Source organism: Trichechus manatus, unplaced genomic scaffold (genome assembly GCF_000243295.1).
Source record: "Trichechus manatus latirostris isolate Lorelei unplaced genomic scaffold, TriManLat1.0 scaffold00039, whole genome shotgun sequence".
Taxonomy (NCBI): Eukaryota; Metazoa; Chordata; class Mammalia; order Sirenia; family Trichechidae; genus Trichechus; species Trichechus manatus.
Genome location: NW_004443975.1, coordinates 8,995,834 through 9,017,128, shown reverse-complemented (window position 1 = coordinate 9,017,128; position 21,295 = coordinate 8,995,834). Strand labels below are relative to the sequence as shown.

Sequence of the window (21,295 nt, the reverse complement as noted above, 5' to 3'; positions counted from 1 at the left end):
TTTTGAGGGGAGCTAGATAGCTGGATCATGGTGTTGCTTAAAATGGTACAGGAGGAGGAGGAGCTGGTTTGGGGAAGATGGTGATGTTAGTTTTAGACACGATGGGGTTGAGGTACCTGTGGGACTTGTTTTTCCATCTTTTTGTATTGGTGTATAATATGCGTACAGTTGAATTTACCCTTTTTACTGTGCAGTTCTGCACATTTGACAAATGCATACAGTCGTGTAACCACTACTAGAGCCCTTTCGTCTCTCCCACTTCTGCACCATCCTGCTAGATTTTCCCAGATGTGTGTTTTCTGAGCAGCTACTTGATTTCCACCCTGGACCTTTGTGAAGCAGGATCTTGCCCCAGCCCCCTCCCCTGCGGTGGTTTTCATAGGCTGTCAGGAAGGGGCAGTGCCCACATTCTTTTTCTCATTATTCTTTCTAGATCCTGTTAGATCCCAGTTTTCGGAACAGCGCTGTGCTCTGTTTGACCTTCTGCACTCAGTGGGTAAATGGCCCTGTCCTAATCCCCGGAAACTGGAGATCATCTAGGTCAGTCTTCTCATTTTACTGGAGGAAGAGAGGGAACGCATGCCCACGCAGGGGAATCGGTGTGCCTGAGGTCACTGGCGGTTAGTGGCCAAGCTGGGCCTGGATCCGGGCCTTTTCTAGCAGCCCTCAGTACATTCCTTGTGATGTCTGGAACTCCAGGACCTGGTGATAGTGCTCCTGCCATCCACTGGGCTGATAAGGGGTCCTGGGGACTGTTTACACAAAAAGAAAATAGAAGTTCAAAGCCAGAGCCTGGGGTCAGCCCGTGTTTGTTCTCTGCTTGGCACCAATCCTGGCTCAAGGAGGCGGAAGGTAGGGATCTGTTGCCTTGTAACCTGCAGGTGGTTCCTTTTTGACAGGTGCTTGAGCAAACATCTCCAATCTTTCTGAGATTGGGGAAAACAAAAGTTCGTCATTCTTGATCCTGATCATGCTTATAGCTGGTACCTGGTAAAGCAAAGGGCTGGGACTGGTGTTACGGGGTCAGGTCGCTGGGTTCCCTGGTCAAGCTTGTGTGTGTGCAGTTCATGTTTAACGGGCCGGGCAGATTGTCTTCTGAGGAACAACTGCCTTCTGTCTTTTTTCTCCTTTTTTCCCCTGTTGGTTTTCTCATAAGCAGGGAGTGGAGGGAAATCAAGGAAGCATCCCCAGGCGACTGCGTGCACACGTTTCCCTGGTGCACCAGAGCCCCCATTGTCTCTTTGGTTCTGGGTTCTAATGAGGGAGCATGATAAGCTAGGGAGCACCCTGGTACCTGGGCCCTGCCTCACTGAATCATGTGGGTATGAGACTCTTGGCATGTACGAGACACAGTGCCAGACCCCGTGAAGAGTGAAAAGCTGAGTAAGCTAGGTCTCTTCTCTCCTGGAGCTTACCATGCAGTTAGGGACAGGTACACAAGGGTTACCACACAGTGCATTGCTTGGTGACTGTAGGCCATCAAGAGATGAGGAAATTTAGAGAAAAAGAGGTTACTTTGAGGACAGGCTGACCACTGTGGTGGATTTAATGTTCCATCAGGATGGCAGGATTTTGGCAGGGGAAATCGTATTCCAGGAGGAGGAGGAGGAGGGAGCAGCATGTGGAAGTAGAAAAACCAGTGGTGGATGGTTGGAGAATTGGGGTGGGGTGGGGGGGCCATTCTGGCTGAAGCATTGGGGTATGGATGGAAGTCATGAGATTTAAAGGTGGAAAGGTGTCTTGGGGCCTACAGTGAAGGGCCTTGAAAGCTGTTCCAGGGCCTGTGGACCTAGTCCTGCAGGCAGAAGAGGATGGAGGTCAGCTGGGAGCCAGCCATCCATCCTGGGACCTGTCAACTCTGCTGATCCTCTTCTTATTTCTCTTTGTGAGTTTAGTTGTCAGTCCAGGTTGTCTGTTCATCTGAGTTGATTCACTAGTTTTTAAAACTATTGGGGTTTTGCATATACATGTAGTGCTAAAGGGTTGCATGGGACCCCAGCGACAGAACACGTTAATTGACCTATGTATCAGTGACATGTGCAGATATACTAACTGGCTGGTGTATGGCATTTGGAAGTGATACTAATAAGGCTTGGTACTGGCGTCAGTAGGGCAAGACTGAGGGTCACATACCCAGTGCTTCTTTCTAGCTCTTGCACACCCAGAGGTACTCTTCAGTGTCGGACACCTGCCTCTGTCTACCATTTATGTCTGGGACAGAACTGCTTTCGGAACCAAGCTCTGTCCCTAAGGGGTAGGGTTGCTGGTTCTGAGACGTATGGCACCCCCCGGCTGTGGGAGCTGAGGATCTCTCCAGAGTGGGGAGCTTGGCCAGATGGCCTTTGAGAGCCTGGCCAGCTCCATGTTTTTATAAGTCATAGTTTTCTCCAACTGGGTAAACAGGGTGTGATTATTGATTTTTTTGAAAATGTTACTGACTTGGGGCAGGTTTCTTATCTATTTGTCTCTTAGCTTCCTGGGCTGGAAGAGGAAAGAGCTTGAGCCTGGAGTCAGGCAAGCATGGATAGACCCAGCACTTGATAGCTTTGGGACTTAGAGAAGAGTATTTCTTACTCTTGCCGAGCTTCAGTGAATGGGGATAATAATAGTTAACAGGGTTGACCTAAGGATTAGAAATAGTATAAAATGACAGGCACACAGAAGGGAAATAATAAATGGTAGCTGTTCTTGGTATTATTACTCTTTCACTGAAATAGTAAATCTGATGTGAAAGTATTTTGAAAAATTAGAACCCTGTGAAAGATTAAGAATATAAAAACTTATGAGATGTGTTTTGAGGGCAGGGTCTCTTCTTAGACACCTTGGTAACCCCAGGGCTGTGCATAGTGCTTGGCATGTAATAAGTGCTCAGTAATTGTTTGAATGTTAAACCAAGTCTGGGAGAGAGGCTGGTAGAAGAATGGGGTGTATTCATGTGAGAGCTGACAGAACTTCTTGTCACCAAGAGTAAGAATGTGTTTTTAGCTGCCCTGTGTGGTATTCCAGCACCGACACAGTGCCTGGCACTTAGTTGGCCCTCATGGAGTGATCAAATGAAGTCATTTTAGAGGATTTATCTGGAGAATTTTCTAGAAAAAAGTCCCTCTCCCCAACCCAGTGGTTTGCCTTTTTATAAAATAGCCATTGCATTAGTTTCCTGTTGCTGCTGTAACAAATTACCACAAATTTTGTGGCTTAAAACAACAGAAACTTACCATCTTATAGTTCTGGAGATCAGAAGTCCAAAATGGGTCGCACTGCGCTAAAATCAAGGTGTTGACAGGACTGCGTTGCTTTCGGGTGCTCTTGCCTTTTCCAGCCTCTGGAGGCCGCCGGTATTCCTTGGTTTGTGGCTCCTTCCTTGTGAACGGGTCATTCCGACCTCTGCTTCTGTCTCACATCTCCTTCTGACGCTGAGCTACTAGCCTCCCTGTTATGAAGGACCCGGGGCTTATGTTGGGGCCACCTGGATAATCCTCCAGCTCAAGGTCTTTAACTTAATCACATCTGCAGAGTCCCTTTTACCATATATGGTAACATATTCACATGTTCCAGGGATTAGGACATGGGCATCTTTAGGGGGCCATTACTCAGTTAACCACAGCCACCCACAGTATTTTGGTTAAATTCAAAGACAGCCCTTTAAAATGTCTGCATCACCTGAAAAGAAATCCCTGCCCTGAACAATAGCTTGGGGCCCCCAGCCCAGGCTCCGTATTCATCTTCCTGTGGAACACTGGTTTTGGAGTGCACCTGACACTTGTAAATGTGTGGTCAGGCTCAGTCTGTGTATGGGGCGGGAGTGGGTAAGGACTTCGAGCCATCTGAGAAGAGAGCTGCCCACTAGGAGCTTATGATTTGGTTGAGAAAAGATATGCATATGTAAAAAGAGAATTACAGAACAGGGCAGGATCTGACCACACTGGAAGGTTTAGTTCAGCTGCATGTGGTCAGAGAAAAGGCTCTTGGGAAGACTTAAATGAGAGCTGAGGAAAATTGGAGCCTATGTGGTGACACATCCTTGAGTATATATAGCACTTTTACACATTTCAGAGCACTTCCCCTGCTCTCATTTGGATCAGACACTTTAAGAACTTACCCTGTAATTTCCAGGTGAGGAAGCAGGTGATAGAATGGTCAGTAACGGGCCGGAGCTGCCCAGCTGGCCCAGGGCAGAGCTGATTCCCAGGCCCCAAGGCTCACGCTCAGCCAGTGCAGAGATGACGGGGCGGGCCTGCCGGCCTGGGCCAGGAGAGGGCCGTACCGGGAGCAGGGCCAGGTGCACTGGAGCAGAGTTCGCACAGCACAGGTGTAAGCAGAGGCTGCAACCCAGTGGAGTAGGGGTTGGGGTGGCAGGGTTTTGGGACCTGACTGTGAGGGCCTTGAACCCCAGGCTCAGGCTCAGGCGTTTGGGCTTTACTCTGCAGACATTGGGGAGCCATTTGATGAAAATAAATTTGAGGAAGATGAATTTGGCGTCAGAGTGTGCGAGGGCTTGGAGCCAGGTTTTTACCCCGCCTGCATGCGGATTTCCCTTTAAGAGTGGCCTCTGACTGTGCAGCAGCTGATGGTGGTGAGCAATGCAGCAGGGCTCAGAGTGCTGACAGCGCCACTGGAATGCCTCTCCTGAACCATGCCACGCTAAGTAAAGAGAGAGTGACCGCCACTGTCCTGCCCGTACAACTCTGCCTTCCTGAATCACATGTGGTACTGTACTTAGCAGGGAGTTTTGGAGATATAAATAAAAGGGTATCCAGACTCTGATCTCATTCATGGGCCCTCCGGTCTCGCCAAGTCTGAACCTCATTCCAGAGTGCCTGTGTGGTCACAGTAAATCACAGATGATGTCAGCTAACAAATTTGTGCCCCTACTATGTGCCAGGCACTGTCCTAAGTGCTGTAATGTGGATTATTCAGTCCTGTCAATAACAGAGGCATCAAGATATGTTGAAATGACTTGATTTAGGTGACACTGGCATATCTTCAGCAGAGTCAGGATTTGAACTCACCCTGCAGTCTGCCCAGCAGTCAAGAGGAGCTCTGTGTGGGCTTCGCGGCAGAGGCGGCCATCCACGTCGGCCTGTCTGTCTGCCTGTGTCTGTCCTCTCACTGACAGTGCCTACACCCACACACATACACATGCCTCAGTGCTTGCATGGCAAGGGGGCTCTTGTTAGGGGGCCACTGAGGGGAAGGGATGGGTTTGTACTGGCTCAGGTGCAAGCCATGGATTGACACTGGCACTTGTCAGTGTAGGGTGAGGAGAGGGAATGCAGGTGACATTGGTCACGGTTGTGAGCTCCTACAACGGTGGGAGGAGGGATAAGAGATGTACAGGAAGTCGGCATCTGGCCCGCCTCCACCCCAGGCCTGACACTTCATGAGCAGCACTTAGGGGCTGCCCTGTGCTGGGTGACCCAGTAAAAGGTTGTCATCACAGCCCCCCCTTGTCCAGTCCAGCCTTGGGCCTTCCCGGGCAGTGGGCAGCTGTGTCTGGTGAGGAGAGTCCATTTCTCGGTCAGGAGCAGAGCTCTGATGGGATCCTTGTCTCAACATCAGCATTATTGGGCTGCTCTGATACAACTCGGGTGACTGACCTTTGTAGATTTCCTGGGAAATCAATAATTTGTGGTTATGTTTTACTCTGTTGCCCTAGAATAGGTGTTGACAAACTTTTTCTGTAAAGGGCCAGATAGTAAATATTTTAGAATATTTTAGGCTTTGTGGGCCGTAGGCTTCTCTTGCAACTACTCAACTCTATGGTTGTAGCAAAAAAAAAAGTGTAGATGAATGAACATAAATAAAACTTTATTTCCAGAAACAGATGTCATGGTTGGATTTGGCCTGAGGGCCGTAGCTTGCTGACCTCTGCCCCCGTAGGACATTAGTCATATTACGTCTTAATTTTTGGTTCAGAAAATGTGGTCACTGCTGCACTTCTAGGGTCGGTATGGGGTCACAGTGAGTCGGAGTTGACTTGATGGCAGCTGGTTTGGTTTTTTGGTTTTTACTGCACTTAAACTGATCTAAACTAGCGTCCTGCTTTTTTTAGGGGCAAAGATTCATTAATTATTTCTACCTTTTAACTAAGGGGCCAACATTAGGCAAAGCTGGCATACCTGCTGTCCGCATGTGCCAAGTGATTTTCTCACCACTCTCCTGAGAAGAGCAGTTGAGCCTCTGTCCCCAAAGTGGGATGGCTGTGTTCTACGTGCCTGGTGGCCTGTTAGGGGCATTTGTCTTCTGATGAAGGATGGTGGCTAAACAAGGGCAAGGAGAGGCATTATTTATAGCATTCTGATCCATCTCTAAATCCTCTGCTCACCCCACCCTGGACAAGTGCTTAAGGGGTGTGGAACAGTTTTTTAAATTAACGTTTGTGTGCTTGCTTACTTTTTTATTTTAAGAAAAGATATTGAAGATAGTTTTTTATATATTTTGTTTTCTACTGTAAAATAGTACATGTTCTTTGTAAAAAAATTTTAGAAAACATGAAGAAAATAAAAAAATCTGTCATTTCTACCACCTGCGGAAAACCATTGTTAATGTTTTGCCTGCTTTCTCTCTCTCTCAATCTGTCATCCATCCATCCCTCCCTCCCTCCCTCCCTCCCTCCCTCCCTCCATCCATCTTCTCCCCTTCACAAAAGAAAGGATAATACTGTTTTGTAACCTGCTTTTTTTCATGTGGCAATATAAATAGACTTTCTTATTTGTTAATAAATTCATTTAACAGTATCATGTGAAATGACTGAATAGTATTCTATCTTACGGGTATACCACTATCCAACAATTTTAAATATTGTGAATTACATTCTTGTAATTGCATCATTGTACACATACATTTTTAAGGAAATGCAATTTAAAAGGCTTTGGCAGGATTCTTGGATAGTTACGGGAACGGTGGCCTGGGGAGGAGAGGGAACGGGCGTTCTTGGTAGAAGTGCAGCTGTTGGAGTGATGCTCTTTAGTGGTCTGTCTCCCCATGTCAGGGCTTAACTCACCAGCACTGGGCTGACTGACGGGGAGGATGGAGCTGATTTCTCTCTCTTCTCTTCTAGGTTCTTTTTCATGTATTCAGTTGCCTTTGAAAGTTGATAGCACGTTAAAATATTTCTGAACCTGCTGACAGAGACCCTGAGGCCAAACCTTACTAGATAGAAGAGCCTGGAGTCGGCTGAGATGTTGAAGTGATGGTCCCTGGTGTGTGATTTTAAAGGCTGAGGTGAAGGGCAAGCCTGCCAGAAACTCATGGGTTTAGGTTCAGAAGTCTCTTCCCCAACACATACATGCTTCTGAGTCCTTGGGGGAAACAGTCAACTGGTGTTTGCTTTTTCTAATAATAAAAGAAAAAAGAAAAAGATTAAGGATGGAAGGGAGGTTTTCAATCCCCAGGCAGGCTAGAAATTGTGACTGTTCAGGCCCAAAGTGACAAGAACCTTTTATTTGCTGTCTGCTGTTCCCTGGGCCTCCTGAGACCAATAAACGGGCCTTTCTGCAGAGTGATTGAAGGGACAGTCTTGAGATGCCCTTGTGGCCGGCTCTGTGGGTATTGTCTTTAATCTCATTCACTTCTGATTTCCCTTTTCATTTTCTTGAAGGAATAGTAGAAAAAGAAGGAGTAGGTGGGAGATTTCTGTTTCAGGGTGAACCAGACTCGTGTGGAGGGCGTGGGCTGGTAGGGACTTTTAGGGAAGGATCTCTGTTTAGACTTCCTGCCTGGCCTTGGGCTACCTCTTCTCCCTTCCCCCTGTTCCTCCAGAACAAGTTCTCAAAGTCAGTGCCTGGGACCAGCAGCATCAGCAGCCCTGGCGACTTGTTAGAAATGCAGCTTTCCAGGCCCTTCCTCAGACCTACAGGATCAGAAGCTCTGCGGGTGCGGCCCAGCATTCTGTGTTTTAACGTGCTCCTCAGGTGATTCTGATGCGTGCTAAAGCCCGAGAACCATTGCCATATGGACCAGGCTCCTAACATGCCTTTGATTCTGGGTGTGAGCTAGCCCCAGAGATAGCAGCTTTTCCCAAACCTGGGAGGGACCAGCTGTGTTCATTTCATTTAGCAAATCTCTGTGCCAAGGGTGTCTGAGACCCTGGGTGGTGCAAATGGTTAACATGTTTGGCTGCTAACAAAAGATTGGAGGTTTAAGTCCACTCAGAGGTACCTCGGAAGAAAGGTCTGGTGATCTGTGTCTGAAAACCCAGCCTTTGAAAACCCTGTGGAGCACAGTTCTACTCTGACACACATGGGGTTGCCATGAGTCAGAATCGACTTGACAGCAACTGGTACTGGTACTGTATCAAGCACTGCTAGGTGCTGGAGATACAGAGGTGGGCGAGACAGACGTGGCCCTTGGGCCCCTGGAATTGACAGCCCACTGAGGGAGAAAGCCCAGTACAGAGGCAGATTTACAGTGTGATCACTGCTATGATGGGGGAGGACAGGGTGCTGTGGGAGGACTCAGAAGAGGCTTTTGGGGTGGGACATGTTGGGGAAGTCTTCCCAGAAGAGGGGTGCTTATGCTGAGGACCAGTGAGGAGGAAAGGGGCATGCAGTCCACGTGTACAGGCTGCAGGAGGGAACCCCTGTGGGTTCCAGGAACTGGGTCAGCCTGGCTAGAACACAGAGTTAGTGGACAGGCCATGGCAAGTATAAGGCTGGGGATGCAGGGAGGGATTTGGTCATGAAGATTCTTGGATCCCTTTAGGGATTAGGGAATCTTGGAGGAGAAGCCACTCCCAGAAGCCTGGGAGTGATTTGATAGGATTTTTCTTTTAAACTGATTGCTCTGGCAGTAGCATGGGGATGGGATTGGAGGGTGCTGTCTCAGTCATCCTGGAGGGAGGGTGATGGCCTAGGGGGAGGTGAGGAGGGTTGGGAAGAAGTGGGTGGTGGTATAACATTCCTCAGGATGGGGAGCCCTGGGAGGGTGGGGTGGGGTGGTGAGGTCAGTTTGGGACATGCTGAGCCTGAGGTGCCTATGAGACCCCTGGGGTGATGTGGGCATGGCATATGGCTGGGTGAAGATGTGTTGGTCAGGGGAAGGCTTTTCCCTGAGGACTGTCTGCCAGGTTCACACACACACTCCCCCAGGCAAAGGGCTTTTGTGCAGCTTGCTTTTTTGTTGCCCAGTCCTGCACCGTCTTTATGACGGTTGGTATGTTTGAATCCATTGTTGCAGCTGTTGTGTCAACCTATCTCATTGAGGGTTTCCTCATTTTTGCTCACCCTCTGCTTTAGCAAACATGGTGTCCTTTTCTAGCTATTGGTCTTTCCTGAAGACGTATCCAAAGTAAGCGAGTCGAAGTCTTGCCATCCTCACTTCTAAAGAACATTCTGGTTGTATTTCTTTTAAGACTGATTTGTTCATTCTTTTGGCAGTCCACGGTATATTCAGTATTCTTCTCGTGTTCGTGGTTTGAACACATCATTTCTTCTTTTTTTCCTTTCTCATTATCCAACTTTTGAATGTATATGAGGCGATTGAAGAGACCATGGCTTGATCAGACTCACTTAGTCCCTCGTAGGTGCTCCCAGACGTGTCTGTCCTCCACGCCCACCTCGTTACTGTGTGTGCTCCCCAGCACGATTGCTTTCCCCTCCTCAGAGTGGAGTGGACAGACACCGAGGCCTTCCGGGAGAATGCTGCCAAGTAGGCAGACAGCCTGCATGCTCTATTTCAGTGTTGTTCACAGGTGAGGTCCCAAAAACCTGCTCAAGAGTCAGCAGGATGACGTGGGGGTGGGGTGGGATGATGATTCCAGTGAAGGCCCTAGTACTTGTACTTGACTCATGGGGCTGATAGGAATTTAATTCGTGTATTAGATGTGCTTTGGGGGCTTTTGATTTTATTTATTTAAAATTATGATGAAAATGCCTTCTGGTCCTGGATGAGTGTGTAGCCAAATTTTGGGAATTCTGAGTCACATTGGGATTCTAATGCATTAGAAGTAGGATTTTTGAGGTTCAATTTTTGAAAACCAGAAGGTCTGAAAAGTCCTGGAAAGACTTTTCTGGCAGTTTTACCCCCTTCTTGCCCTCTCCTCCTTCCAAGGCAGAGACTCCCTTGCAAACAGGTGGTGCTGTGCTGATGAGGGCGTGAGTGGTTCGCTCTGCGGTGTTGGGGGAGATTTGGGCACAGCGCCTGCATGTTAGATGAATACTGTTTGTCAAAGGGGCAGGGGCTCCAGCTTCAGCTTTAAAATATACATCTATGTGTGAGTCTCCTTACAGATGAGAAATATTGTGTGTTTTCTAGCAACATGTGTTGATTCAAGAAAAACAGGTTTTGCCTCCCAGTATGTGGGAGTGTACATTTCTGTGATGTCTTTTACATGTAGACAGGACCTTCCTTCCAGAGGAGCTAGCACCAGTCTCACCTCACTGACCTGGGTGCCCTCCTCGCTAGGGCGAGCCTGGGTGGGGTTTTGGAATTCTCTGGGTATGCAGGACTCAGCCATTTAAGTGGAAAAAAAGGCAAAACAATTTACTTTTTTTAGATTTTGCCATTTGAAAATTTGCCGTTTGAAAGTAGGATACGTGCACTAAATCGTTAGAAACATACAGTTGGAAAAATACTGAAAGAGACAATGATTACTTATAATCCCTCATAAAATGCAGGAATTTTAATTTTTTTGCTCAGCTTGCTTACATTCTTCTCTTATGAATAGCTTCTATTTTGTTTTGTTTTTAATTTTCTTTTGAAGTGTCATTGTAAGTAGATGTGATTTTGGCAGAGATCCTTTTCCCTTCTTTAAAGTGAGTCATGTTCAGTGTCAACATATTTAGAAACTAGAAGAGTTAGGATTGGACTCTAGTCAGTTCTAGACCTGCATTACCCAGTGTGCAGAGCCCTAAATGGGTGTTAAAAATTTACTCCTGTTGGTATAGTGGGCCAGGCGAGCTCTAGCAGGTCAAATTGGCAAAAAGTCACTTACCAGCTTTGCTAGAGCTAAACAGAAATTTCAAAGGGTGGCTCCAGAAGACAAAGTATTATAATGAAATGTGCAAAGACCTGGAGTTAGGAAACCAAAAGGGAAGAACATGCTCAGCATTTGTCAAGCTGAAAGAACTGAAGAAAAAATTCAAGCCATGAGTTGCAATGTTGTAGGATCCTATGGGCAAAATATTGAACGACACAGGAAGCATCAAAAGAAGATGGAAGGAATATACAGAGTCACTGTACCAAAAAGAATTGGTTAATGTTCAACCATTTCAGAAGATAACATATGATCAAGAACCGATGGTATTGAAGGAAGAAGTCCAAGCTACACTGAAGGCGTTGGTGAAAAACAAGACTCCAGGAATTGGTGGAATACCAATTGAGACGTTTCAACAAACGGATGCAACATCGAAAGCACTCACTTGTCTATGCCAAGAAATTTGGAAGACAGCTACCTGGCCAGCCGTCTGGAAGAGATCCGTATTTGTGCCCATTCAAAGAAAGGTGATCCAACAGAATGCAGAAATTATTGACCAATATCATTAATATCACATGCAAGTAAAATTTTGCTGAAGATAATTCAAAAATGGTTTGCACAGTTCGTCAACAGGCAACTGCTGGAAATTTAAGCTGGATTCAGAAGAGGTTGTGGAACAAGGGTTATCATTGCTGACGTCAGGTAGATCTCGGCTGAAAGCAGAAAATACCACAAAGATGTTTACCTGTGTTTTATTGACTATACAAAGGCATTCAACTGTGGATCATAACAAATTATGGATAACATTGTGAAGAATGGGAATTCTAGAACACTTAATTGTGCTTATGCGGAACCTGTACGTAGACCTGTATGTCAAACAGAACAAGGGGATACTGCATTGTTTAAAATCGAGAAAGATGTGCATCAGGGTTGTATCCTTTCACATACTTTTTCAGTCTGTATGCTGAGCAAATAATCCAAGAACCTGGACTGTCTGAAGAATGCGATATCAGGTTTGAAGGAAGACTCATTAAAAATCTGCGATATGCAGATGACACAATCTTGCTTGGGAAAAATGAAGAGGACTTGAAACACTGATGAAGATCAAATACTACAGCCTTCAGTATGGATTACACCTCAACATAAAGAAAACAAAAATCCTTACAACTGGACCAATAAGCAACATCCTGATAAACAGAGAAAAGATTAAAGTTGTCAAGGATTTCATTTTACTTGGATCCACAGTGAATGCCCATGGAAGTAGCAGTCAGGAAATTAAATGATATATTACATTGGGCAAATCTGCTGCAAAAGCTTCTTTAAAGTTTTAAAAAGCAAAGATGTCACCTTGAGGACTAAGGCGCACCTGACCCAATCCATGGTGTTGTCAGTTGCCTCTTATGCATGTGAAAGCTGGATAATGAATAAGGAAGGCAGAAGAAGAATTGATGCCTTTGAATTATGGTGTTGGCAAAGAATATTAAATATATCGTGGACTTTCAGAAGAACGAGCAAATCTGTCTTGGAAGAAGTACAGCCAGAATGCTTCTTAAAAGTGAGGATGGCAGGGCTTTGTTTCACGTACTTTGGGCTTGTTATCAGAGGGGACCAGTCCCTGGAGGACATCATATCTGGTAAAGTAGAGGGTCAGCAAAAAAGAGGAAGACCCTTAATGAGATGAACTGACACAGTGTCTGCAGCAGTGAGCTCAAACATAGCAACAATTGTGAAGATGGTGCAGGACCGGGCAGTGTTTTGTTTTGTTGTCCATAGGTTGTAAGAGTCGGAACCGACTCGACGGCACCTAACAGCAGCAACAACAGTTTTGCTCTAGCGAAACCTTAGTACATAGGATAACTTGGATGGTAAACTCAGGCAGAACTAGTTTTAGGTCTGAAAGCAAGTCTGAATTAGATAGGTCTTACCATATTTGTTCATAGTTCTGAGGAGGATTTGATATCGGTTAGCAGGCGAGGTGAAGTGATGGAATCATGGGGGCTTGTGGCCTGTGGGAGACTCTTGTCTTGTTATTGGACTGGATTTAGAAGTGAGTCCAGAGGCAAAGGGAAGGACTGTTTTTGGGGTTCCTGGGGCAGTGGGTGAGAGGGATGGTCCTGCAGCCATCAGTAAGGATCCTTCTAAACTGATGTGGCTGGGGCCCCTGCCGCCACCATTGATGTCTCTGATGTCTTTTTCAAAACCTTTCTCCCTCACCAGGGTCTAAGGGACCTTGTGGGCGCTTCTTCCCCCCTTGTACTTGAGGCTGGTGGCTAAAGTGTGAATGTATGTTGGGGATGAGATCAGGGGCTGGGTAGGTGTTGAGCGATGACACCAGCCGCAGCTGAGCTCCGATCACTTCATCTCTTCCCAGTCTTAGCGGTTTGGTCTGTAGGGCTCACTCTTGTTTATTGCCATGAAGTGCAGGAGCCTGGAGCGGGTCCAGGGTGTGAAATGGCACCAGGTGATAGGCCGGGCCAGGCCCCCCTTCTCGTCTACGTGTCTTCCAAGGGTATGGTCACTTTCCAAAAACCTTGCTGCCTTTCATTAGGGTGCAGGTGGTCCATTTGTGCCCGAGCAGTGCCTGTCCCTGCAGAGATGTCTCAGAGTCGGTGGGCCAAGGGGTGTGGGGAGGCGGCCTGGTGTGGTGGGCACAGAGTAGGCAAGGGCTGGGTTGGGACCCTGGCCCACCATTCACGAGCTTAATGAACTTGGCCAGTTGGTTAACCTTTCTGGCTTTGGTTTTCTCACTTGCAAAATGGGACAGTAATAATCCTAAGTCAGGTTGTTTTATGAAGATTAAAAGATGATGTTGGAAGACACTTGAGCCTGGTGCCTGCTAGCTGATACCGTGTGGGAGAAGGTACTCTCTGAGGGTGAGTTATGGCAGGTCACCCCAACTTCCCAGGCCCCTGTGCATTAGTGGATTTCTCTTACTGTCACTACAATTCCATTTCTTTTTTTAAAGAAGAAAATACTTTCTCAAAGTAGCTTTGCACATGCCCAGGAGTCCCTGGAGTGGGCTGGGGCTGCTCCCCCATGAGGTTCTGGTTAAGGACCCGTGTTAGTGCTGTTACGTGAACATTCCCTGCCTGTACGTCTGTTACTGAGTGTGAGCAGAGGATGGAATCCCAGAAGGCGGCCCTGTGACAGTCGCCTCCCTCCTGCTGTCGTATGCCTGCCTCCAGGGTAGACCAAGCACTTCTCAGCCTCCACTGTGTTTGTGCATGTAGGCTCCCTGCCAGAAGTGCCTTCCACACCCCCATCTGGATCTTTCTTACCTCTGAGTCTTACATCAGATCCCATCTTCCTGCTAAACTGGTCTGTCTCGCTCTTCCCAGCCAGAGTGCTCCTGAGGGTTTCCTGCTGTTCCTTTTCCTTTTGGGTGGGGCGGGGTGGTTACTTCAGTCTCCAGCATGTTAACAGACCTTATCTTAACCCTCCAGCACAGTGCTCCTTATAGGGGTTACTGAATACTTGGTTGATTAACAGCACACGCCCTGCCCTGTGAGGTCCCTCTGTGTACAGTGGCTGTCATATATTGTTAACCCTGACCAGCATTAATGCATTTTACATTGTGACTCAGTAGAGAGGGAGAAGTGCATACATGCAGACACACACACACACAGAACTTGTTTCACTAAACCATCCTACCCACGATGCACTCTGATACCTTCTTTTCTGTTCTATATCATGTTGTTTGTTTTTAGTGCTGGTTGGGATCTTCCAAATTGATTGGACATTGGGTCTGGACTGCTGTTTGAAAAACATTGGCTTGGTGAATAGTTGAGCCTGAGGGTGGGAGGGAGGGGACTCTGGTTGTCCCTCAGTCTGTGGTGGCTCTGTGGTGGCTGTTAGAGGCTGCGCTTGATTGTGATTGGAAAGGGGCAGGCAGCCCTCACCCCTGGGGACTCGAGTGGCGGCACTACTCCCATGAGTGGCCCCCTCACCCTACGGGAGCTGCTTCAGAAGCTTGGATGTTCTCTCCCAGCGTAGAGTTTGTGTGCAGAAGAATGAGCACTGGACTAGGAGTCAGTGTACCTGGTCAAGTCCTGGTTCCACCGCTGTGAGCCTGGGGCACATCTCGTTAGCTCCTCTGCCTGTTTTCCATGGCCTAGCACACAGCACCGACTCACCGACCACTTGGCTGAATCACGAATCTTTCCCCCTGACTCCAGTGCCTGGGAGTGTCGAGGGTCGCCCCAGAGTCCACCTTGACTGTGGGCCGTTCCTCTCTGTTTTCTCTCAGTCTGCCTGGCTCAGAGGGGAGTCGGGAGAACCAGTCTGTCGCCTTCTGCCAAGTGTTGGAGCGTAGCTGTGAGTGTGATCTTTGCCCCCTCTCTTCCAGCCCTGAAGGATGGCTGCCATGCTGGGGGATGCCATCATGTTGATCAAAGGCCTTGCCAAGCTGACCCAGGCGGCCCTGGAGACCCACCTGCAGCACTTGGGCCTCGGTGGGGAACTCCTCATGGTGGCCAGGACCCTGCAGTCCACAGCCACGGAGCAGTTTGCTGTGGTCTTTGGGAGTGTGCAGGTAAGGAGGCTACCCTGACTGTGGGAAGGGTGCTGATGGGAGAGGGCTCGGAGCTCCCAGCGAGACCAGGGGTGTGAACTGGGACTGCAGCCATGGTGACTGGTCTTGCTTGTGGCCTGGGCCAGAGAGCCCACAGGTCAGTGCAGTGGGCTTTCCTGTTTGGGCAGCGAGGGCCTCTCATGCGACTCTGTGGTTCATTTTGTTTTAGCTATAGCATGTATCACAGAGCCAGAAAGAACTCCCAGGAGCGACTCATCTAGCACCTTGTTATTCAGATGAGTGGTTCAGCAATACCTCCCAAGCACCTACTGATGCCAGGGTGGGCGGCCGGCCTAGGCCCCGTCCTGCGGGGGCTTCCCGGGTGACCCCTTGGTCTGGCCTAAGTTTAGTTCCTGGGTCCTGTGCGAAGGAACTGAAGAGAGGCCTTTTAAATTTTGGAAATTTAAAAAAAAAAAAAAAACCACAAAGAAGTAACAATCACCTGTATTTTTCTGGAGGGCTGGCAAAAGGAACTCTGTGATGCTTCCTTCAGCACAGCAATTTCTTTATAAGACCAAGAACCTCTCCCTTGTTTGTCTGGTTTATGGTAGTGTTTTTGTGGGGTGGATTTCTGGAACTCGCCCCAGTGTGGGCTGTGCAGGGGCATGGCCAGGCTGGGAAACACACGCTTGATTGTTCTTAGCCTTCTCACCGGAGCTGCTGTGTCCGTCAGCCTGGGCCGGACTTCCAAGGTGCTTCCTGCTGTGGCTGCTGGGCCAAGGTTGGGCCTCATTCTCCTTCGTCTTGCCGAGGGTCTCTGGGCACTGGCTTGGGGCTCTGCCCTTCCCAGGTGGCAGCTGACACAGCCCTGCTGAGGGCCCCTTCATCTCCAGCCTCCCCTCATCCTTCCTGCTCTCAGGGGGAGAAGATTGCCTTTTGTATCATGGTCTGGAAAGCTTCCATGTGTTACCACTCAAGGGGAAAGTTTTAAGCACCAAAGAGTGCTGGAGAGGCTGTGGTGAACAAGGACTGCGTTAGCAGGGCACTGTCCAGCTGGGTGTCACCCTACACCGTTGTCAGCAATTTTCCTGATAGTCTGGGGGGGATAAGGGAGGGGGTGTATGTGTTCACGTGTGCGTGTCTCCGTATATGTGTCTGTCTGTGCGTGCATGCTGGGGGTTGCTTTGCAGGGGGAAACCCGCGCCATCATACCTTCCATTTCTGTTCTGTGGTTGGCTGACCTTCTGGACAAAGACAGATGCTCCTCTAAACTGTGAGAATATCACACCCTCAGGTCTCTGGTCAGTCCCAGATTTAGGATTCCTAGGGCCCTCCACCCCCATGGGGCTGCTTTCTGAGGGCCCAGTGGCAATGCAGAATTCACTCTCACTCTACATACATGCCTTTAGCTTCTGGAAGTTTTTTGTGATCTCATCCAAGCCTCCTTCTTGTCCTGGGAGGGGGGCAGGCTCAGATGCTTCTCCCCATTTCTCAGATGAGGAAACTGAGATTAAGCAGTTTGGTGTGAGGATCAGTCTCAGAGCTCTGCTCCTACCCTTCATCTCCAGGGATGGGTTGTGGCCCTGGCCACCTCATTTGGTGCCTTCCTGTTGGGGGCTTTGCCTGTAGAACACTCAGGAAATGAGAGTGTCCAGCTCGCCTGGGGCTGCCCGGAAGTGAGACAGTATGCTGCCTCGTGGGCAGGCCTCCTCCTCAAGAGGCCAGAGGGGCCTCCTGCCCAGACTCCCTCCCCTCTTCCCCCCTCCTGCTCCTCATGCAGGTCTGGGAAGGGCCAGTCCCACACAGTCACTAGGTATGGGATGACGGTCCAGCACCGTGAAGGAGGCGCGTGAGCAGTGTGATGGCTTCCAGCTGGCTTCCACTCACTCCCTAAACATTTAGAGTTTTGGTGCCTTCCCTCTTCCTGAGGGGGCAGTATCTGTCCACATGATTATCCAGCAGACACTCAGCCTGTGGGGTCTCATAGCCACACCACCAGGTAATGTGGTGCATGACTGGGCAGCCGTCATGGGAGGTTTGGAGCAGCGGGGGCCCCACCATGGCTAACGGGATTCAGCCCCCGACTCCAGGGTTACCCTGCTGGTCTGAGAGGGGCCTAGTGGATTGAAGTATGGTTTGTTTCTGCTCAGAGAAAAGTGCAGCCTTGGAGTAACCAGCAGATCCAGCCTAGGTTCTGGCCCCCTGCTCCACCATTTGAAGGCTGTGGGCCTAGTTACTTAGGCTTGCTCGGCCTCAGTTTCCCATTTGTGAAATGAGAGTGACAGCTACTCTCTCTTCTCCCACGGATGGCAAGTCTTACCTCCTCAGATCCCATGATGCCGTGCACAGCTGAGTGAGTGGGCCCTGGGTCGGCTGTCTGTGTGACCTGCAGTAGCACGTAGCGTACAGCACGTAGTCACTGTGAGCATTGGTGCGTTACAGTGAGTCAGGACATCCAGGCCACTGACCTCCCTTCAGGACTGCACACTGTTCTAATTATAGCCTCCTCACACTGCTTCCCAGGTCTGGTTAGGTCATCCTCTGGGGCCCCATGTAACTCTGTGATGGTGGAGAGACCTGTTTTCAGATGAGGTTGTAGCTCACTCAGGGTTCACATAGAAGGAACCTGGCCAGAGTGAGGCCTCTGTGACTGTCAGGAAGGAAGAACAGTGCAGCCCGTCTTAGCTCCTAGTGCTGCCCCAACAACAGAAATGCCACAAGTGGGTGACTTTAAAGAACAAAAATTTATTTTCTCACAGTTCTGGAGACTAAAAGTCCAGATCAGGATCTCGGCCGTGAGGATTCCTTCTGTGGCCTCTCTAGTTTCGTTTCTGGCATTCTGGGCTTGTTGACCGGCTGTCACACGGCCCCTGTCCTCCCCGTGTGTGTCTCTGTGTCTGATCAGCTCTTTTGATAACTCAGAGGTGATTAGGCTTAGCACCCACCCTACAATGGGATGACCTCATTAACATGACATAGAAAACCCTATTTCCAAACAGGATCACACCCACAGGTACAGGGGCCAAGACGGTAATATGTATTTTGGGGAACACAATTCAATCTATAACATCCTCTCCCTGCCGTCCTCAGTACCCTGAGCTCCTGGGATAGCCAGGCCTGGTCCTGGTATGACGAGCTGTCCTGTGAGAGCCTCTCCAAGTTCCCACAGTGGAAAGCGGTGTCCACGGTGTGGTGCCTGCCTGGAGTGGGCGCTGGGGTCCCCAGTCCACGTTATTCCCTTTGGCCGTCCCTTGTCTTTGGCTGTGCTTTCACTTTTCAAAGCTCCCCATCCTGGTCTTGCCTCGGTTTACCCTCCCTGCAGCCCCTCTTTACGCCCAATTTCCAGGTAAGGCACTTGCTCCCAGGAGTGCTGTCCCTTCTGTTTGCCTCACCTGGCCCCGGCTGGGTCACGGCAGGGCTCACCAGCCGTGTCGGGGAGCATATGCAGAGCTGCAGAAGCAGGACTGGAATCTGGGTCTCCTGACTCCTGGGCCAGAGCAGCATGGTAGCTACCCTCAGGGCTGAGAGAGCAGCAGTGGGGTGCTGCCTTGTGTGGAGTGCAAGGGGACGAACTGGCATCCTTCTTCTCTGAGCACTGTTTGTTCCCTGCAGGGTCAGGAAAGACATGAAGAGCCTTATGCTGAGAGCTTCGACGACCTGGAGGCAGAGCTCCACTTCTCGGGGCCACAGGCAGCGGGAGACGCTGCACATTCCTCTGCTGCCTCCGACCCTGTATCCCCACCACCCCTGGACCCGACTCACAGTGAGGGCCCGGCTCCTGCCTATGCAGCCAGTGGACCTTTCAGGGAAGCCAGGCTCCCGGGCCGGGCCGCCTCACCTCTGGGCATGGTGAACGGGAAGCTCTTTGCAGACCGCCGAGACCCATACTCTGCCATGGGCATTCAGCGGAAGTTCTTCCACCAGGACCAGTCCCCCATGGGGGGCCTCACGGCAGAGGACATCGAGAAAGCCCGGCAGGCCAAGGCGCGCCCTGAGGGCAGCAAGCCCCACAAGCAGATGGTGCGTCTGGGAGGCCTGAGCTGGGCTGGGCGGTTCCTGACACAGTGCCCCATCCAGTGGGCACCGTGGTCTGGGGCTGTTAGGAACACGGAGACCTTTTGGGGGAGCGTGCTGCTAGGTGGAGCTGCCCCTTTTGTGGGTGGGGAGGGCCCTGTTTGCTGTTACGAGGTCTCTCTCTCTTCCTCTAGCTCAGTGAGAGGGCTCGGGAGCGGAAGGTGCCAGTTACACGGATCGGCCGCCTGGCCAACTTTGGAGGTAAGGTGCCCCTGTGCCACGTCTCCTGCCCTGGCTGAGTGGAGCAAGGGTCACCCTGGTGGTCTGGTGGAGGTGGGAGAGGGTAGGGACCCAGTGGTGCCCAGGGGAGGGTGTTAGGAGTAGGTGGCAGTGGCTGCTCTTGTGTTAGCTTTGGGGGGCCCCTCCCTGACATTTTCCGCCTGCAGATGATCCAGTTACTGGATTCCAGCTCTACCCCTGCCCACCTCTAGGGATTGGTGTGCCAGAGATGCCCTGCCTCAAGGGGCAGCATTAACTGCTTCTCAGGACACCTTGGGGGCCGCATCTGCAGCATCAACTTCTCCTGCCTCTCAGCCTTATGGCTTCTGCAGGAAGAAGGCCGGGGAGTGAGTAGTTCTTCCCTGAGGTTGTTTACCAACTAAATAGGGCCTTTCTTGCTGGGAGTAGCCCTTTGGGGAACCCATCAGTGGTCATAGGGTGCTGCTGTCCTTTAAAGCCCATTTTAATAGACTGGAGAGTAGGCACTTGGTTTGTGCTGTCTTTGGGGTTTTGAGTAGCCATTGTGTCTGGTACATCTGTGCTCTTTTCATATGAGTTAAAAGATAATTTTATAGTAAAGCTTTACAGCAGTTGTATCTGCTTTAAAAAAATTATTGGTGTAAAATACATGTAACATAAAATTTGCCATTTTAACCATTTTTAAGTGTACAGTTCAGTGTCATTAATTACAGTCACCATGTTGCACAACCATCAGCACTATTTATTCCCAAAACATTTGCATCACTCCAGACAGAAACTGTTCCCATTAAGCAATAATAACTCCCCATTCCCCCTTCCCCCAGCTCCCGCTAACTACTAATCTACTTTCTGTCTGTATGAATTTGCCTCTTCTAGATATTTCATAGAAGTGGTGTCATATAGTATTTGTCCTTTTCTGTTTGTCCTATTTCATTAGCATAATGTTGTCAACGTTCATCCGTGTTGTAGCATGTATCAGAACTTCATTCTTTTTTATGCCCCAGTAATATTCCATTGTGTGTATATACCACATTTTGATTATCCATTCATCTGTTGATGGACATTTAGGTTGTCTCTACCTTTTGGCTATTGTGAGTAATGCTTCACTGAACATGTATCAGCTTTTTTTTTTTTTTAAAAAAGTAACATAGTGTTTTCAGTGAAAGTTTACCCAGCAAATTAGGTTCCCATTTAACAGTTTCTGCACAGTTTGTTCAGTGATTCTGAACACAGTTTACTCAGAAACAGTATTGGTTACATTTTTCACAGTGTGTCAACTTTCTCTTCATTTCCATCCAGGTTCCGTTTCCAGTAATCTAGTTTCCCTGCCCCCTTGCCTTCTCATCTTTGCTTTAGAGTAAATGTTGACCATTTGGTCTTATATAGATGATTTTTTTTTTTTTAATATTTTATTGTATTTCAGGTGAAGGCTTACAGAACAAATAGTTTCTCATGAAACGGTAGTACACATGTTGTTTTATGACATTGGTTAACAACCCCACCACATATTAACCCTCTAACTTCTCAACCCTTTTTTTTTTGGTGAAAATACACATAGCCAAAGATACACCGTTTCAAAAATTTCTACATGCACAGTT

The 21,295-nt window shown here is 48.9% G+C and overlaps 1 protein-coding gene across 1 annotated transcript in view; it reads left to right on the top strand.

Annotated features, from left to right (window-relative positions):
- The window catches only part of COQ8A (coenzyme Q8A), a 54,487-nt gene that overhangs the window by 5,432 nt on the left and 27,760 nt on the right, over positions 1-21,295 (top strand). The window contains exons 2-4 of the mRNA XM_004375946.2: positions 15,261-15,446; positions 19,038-19,445; positions 19,634-19,700. Coding sequence (XP_004376003.1) covers positions 15,270-15,446; positions 19,038-19,445; positions 19,634-19,700 — 652 coding nt within the window. The 5' untranslated portion in view covers positions 15,261-15,269. The remainder of the gene's footprint in view (positions 1-15,260; positions 15,447-19,037; positions 19,446-19,633; positions 19,701-21,295) is intronic.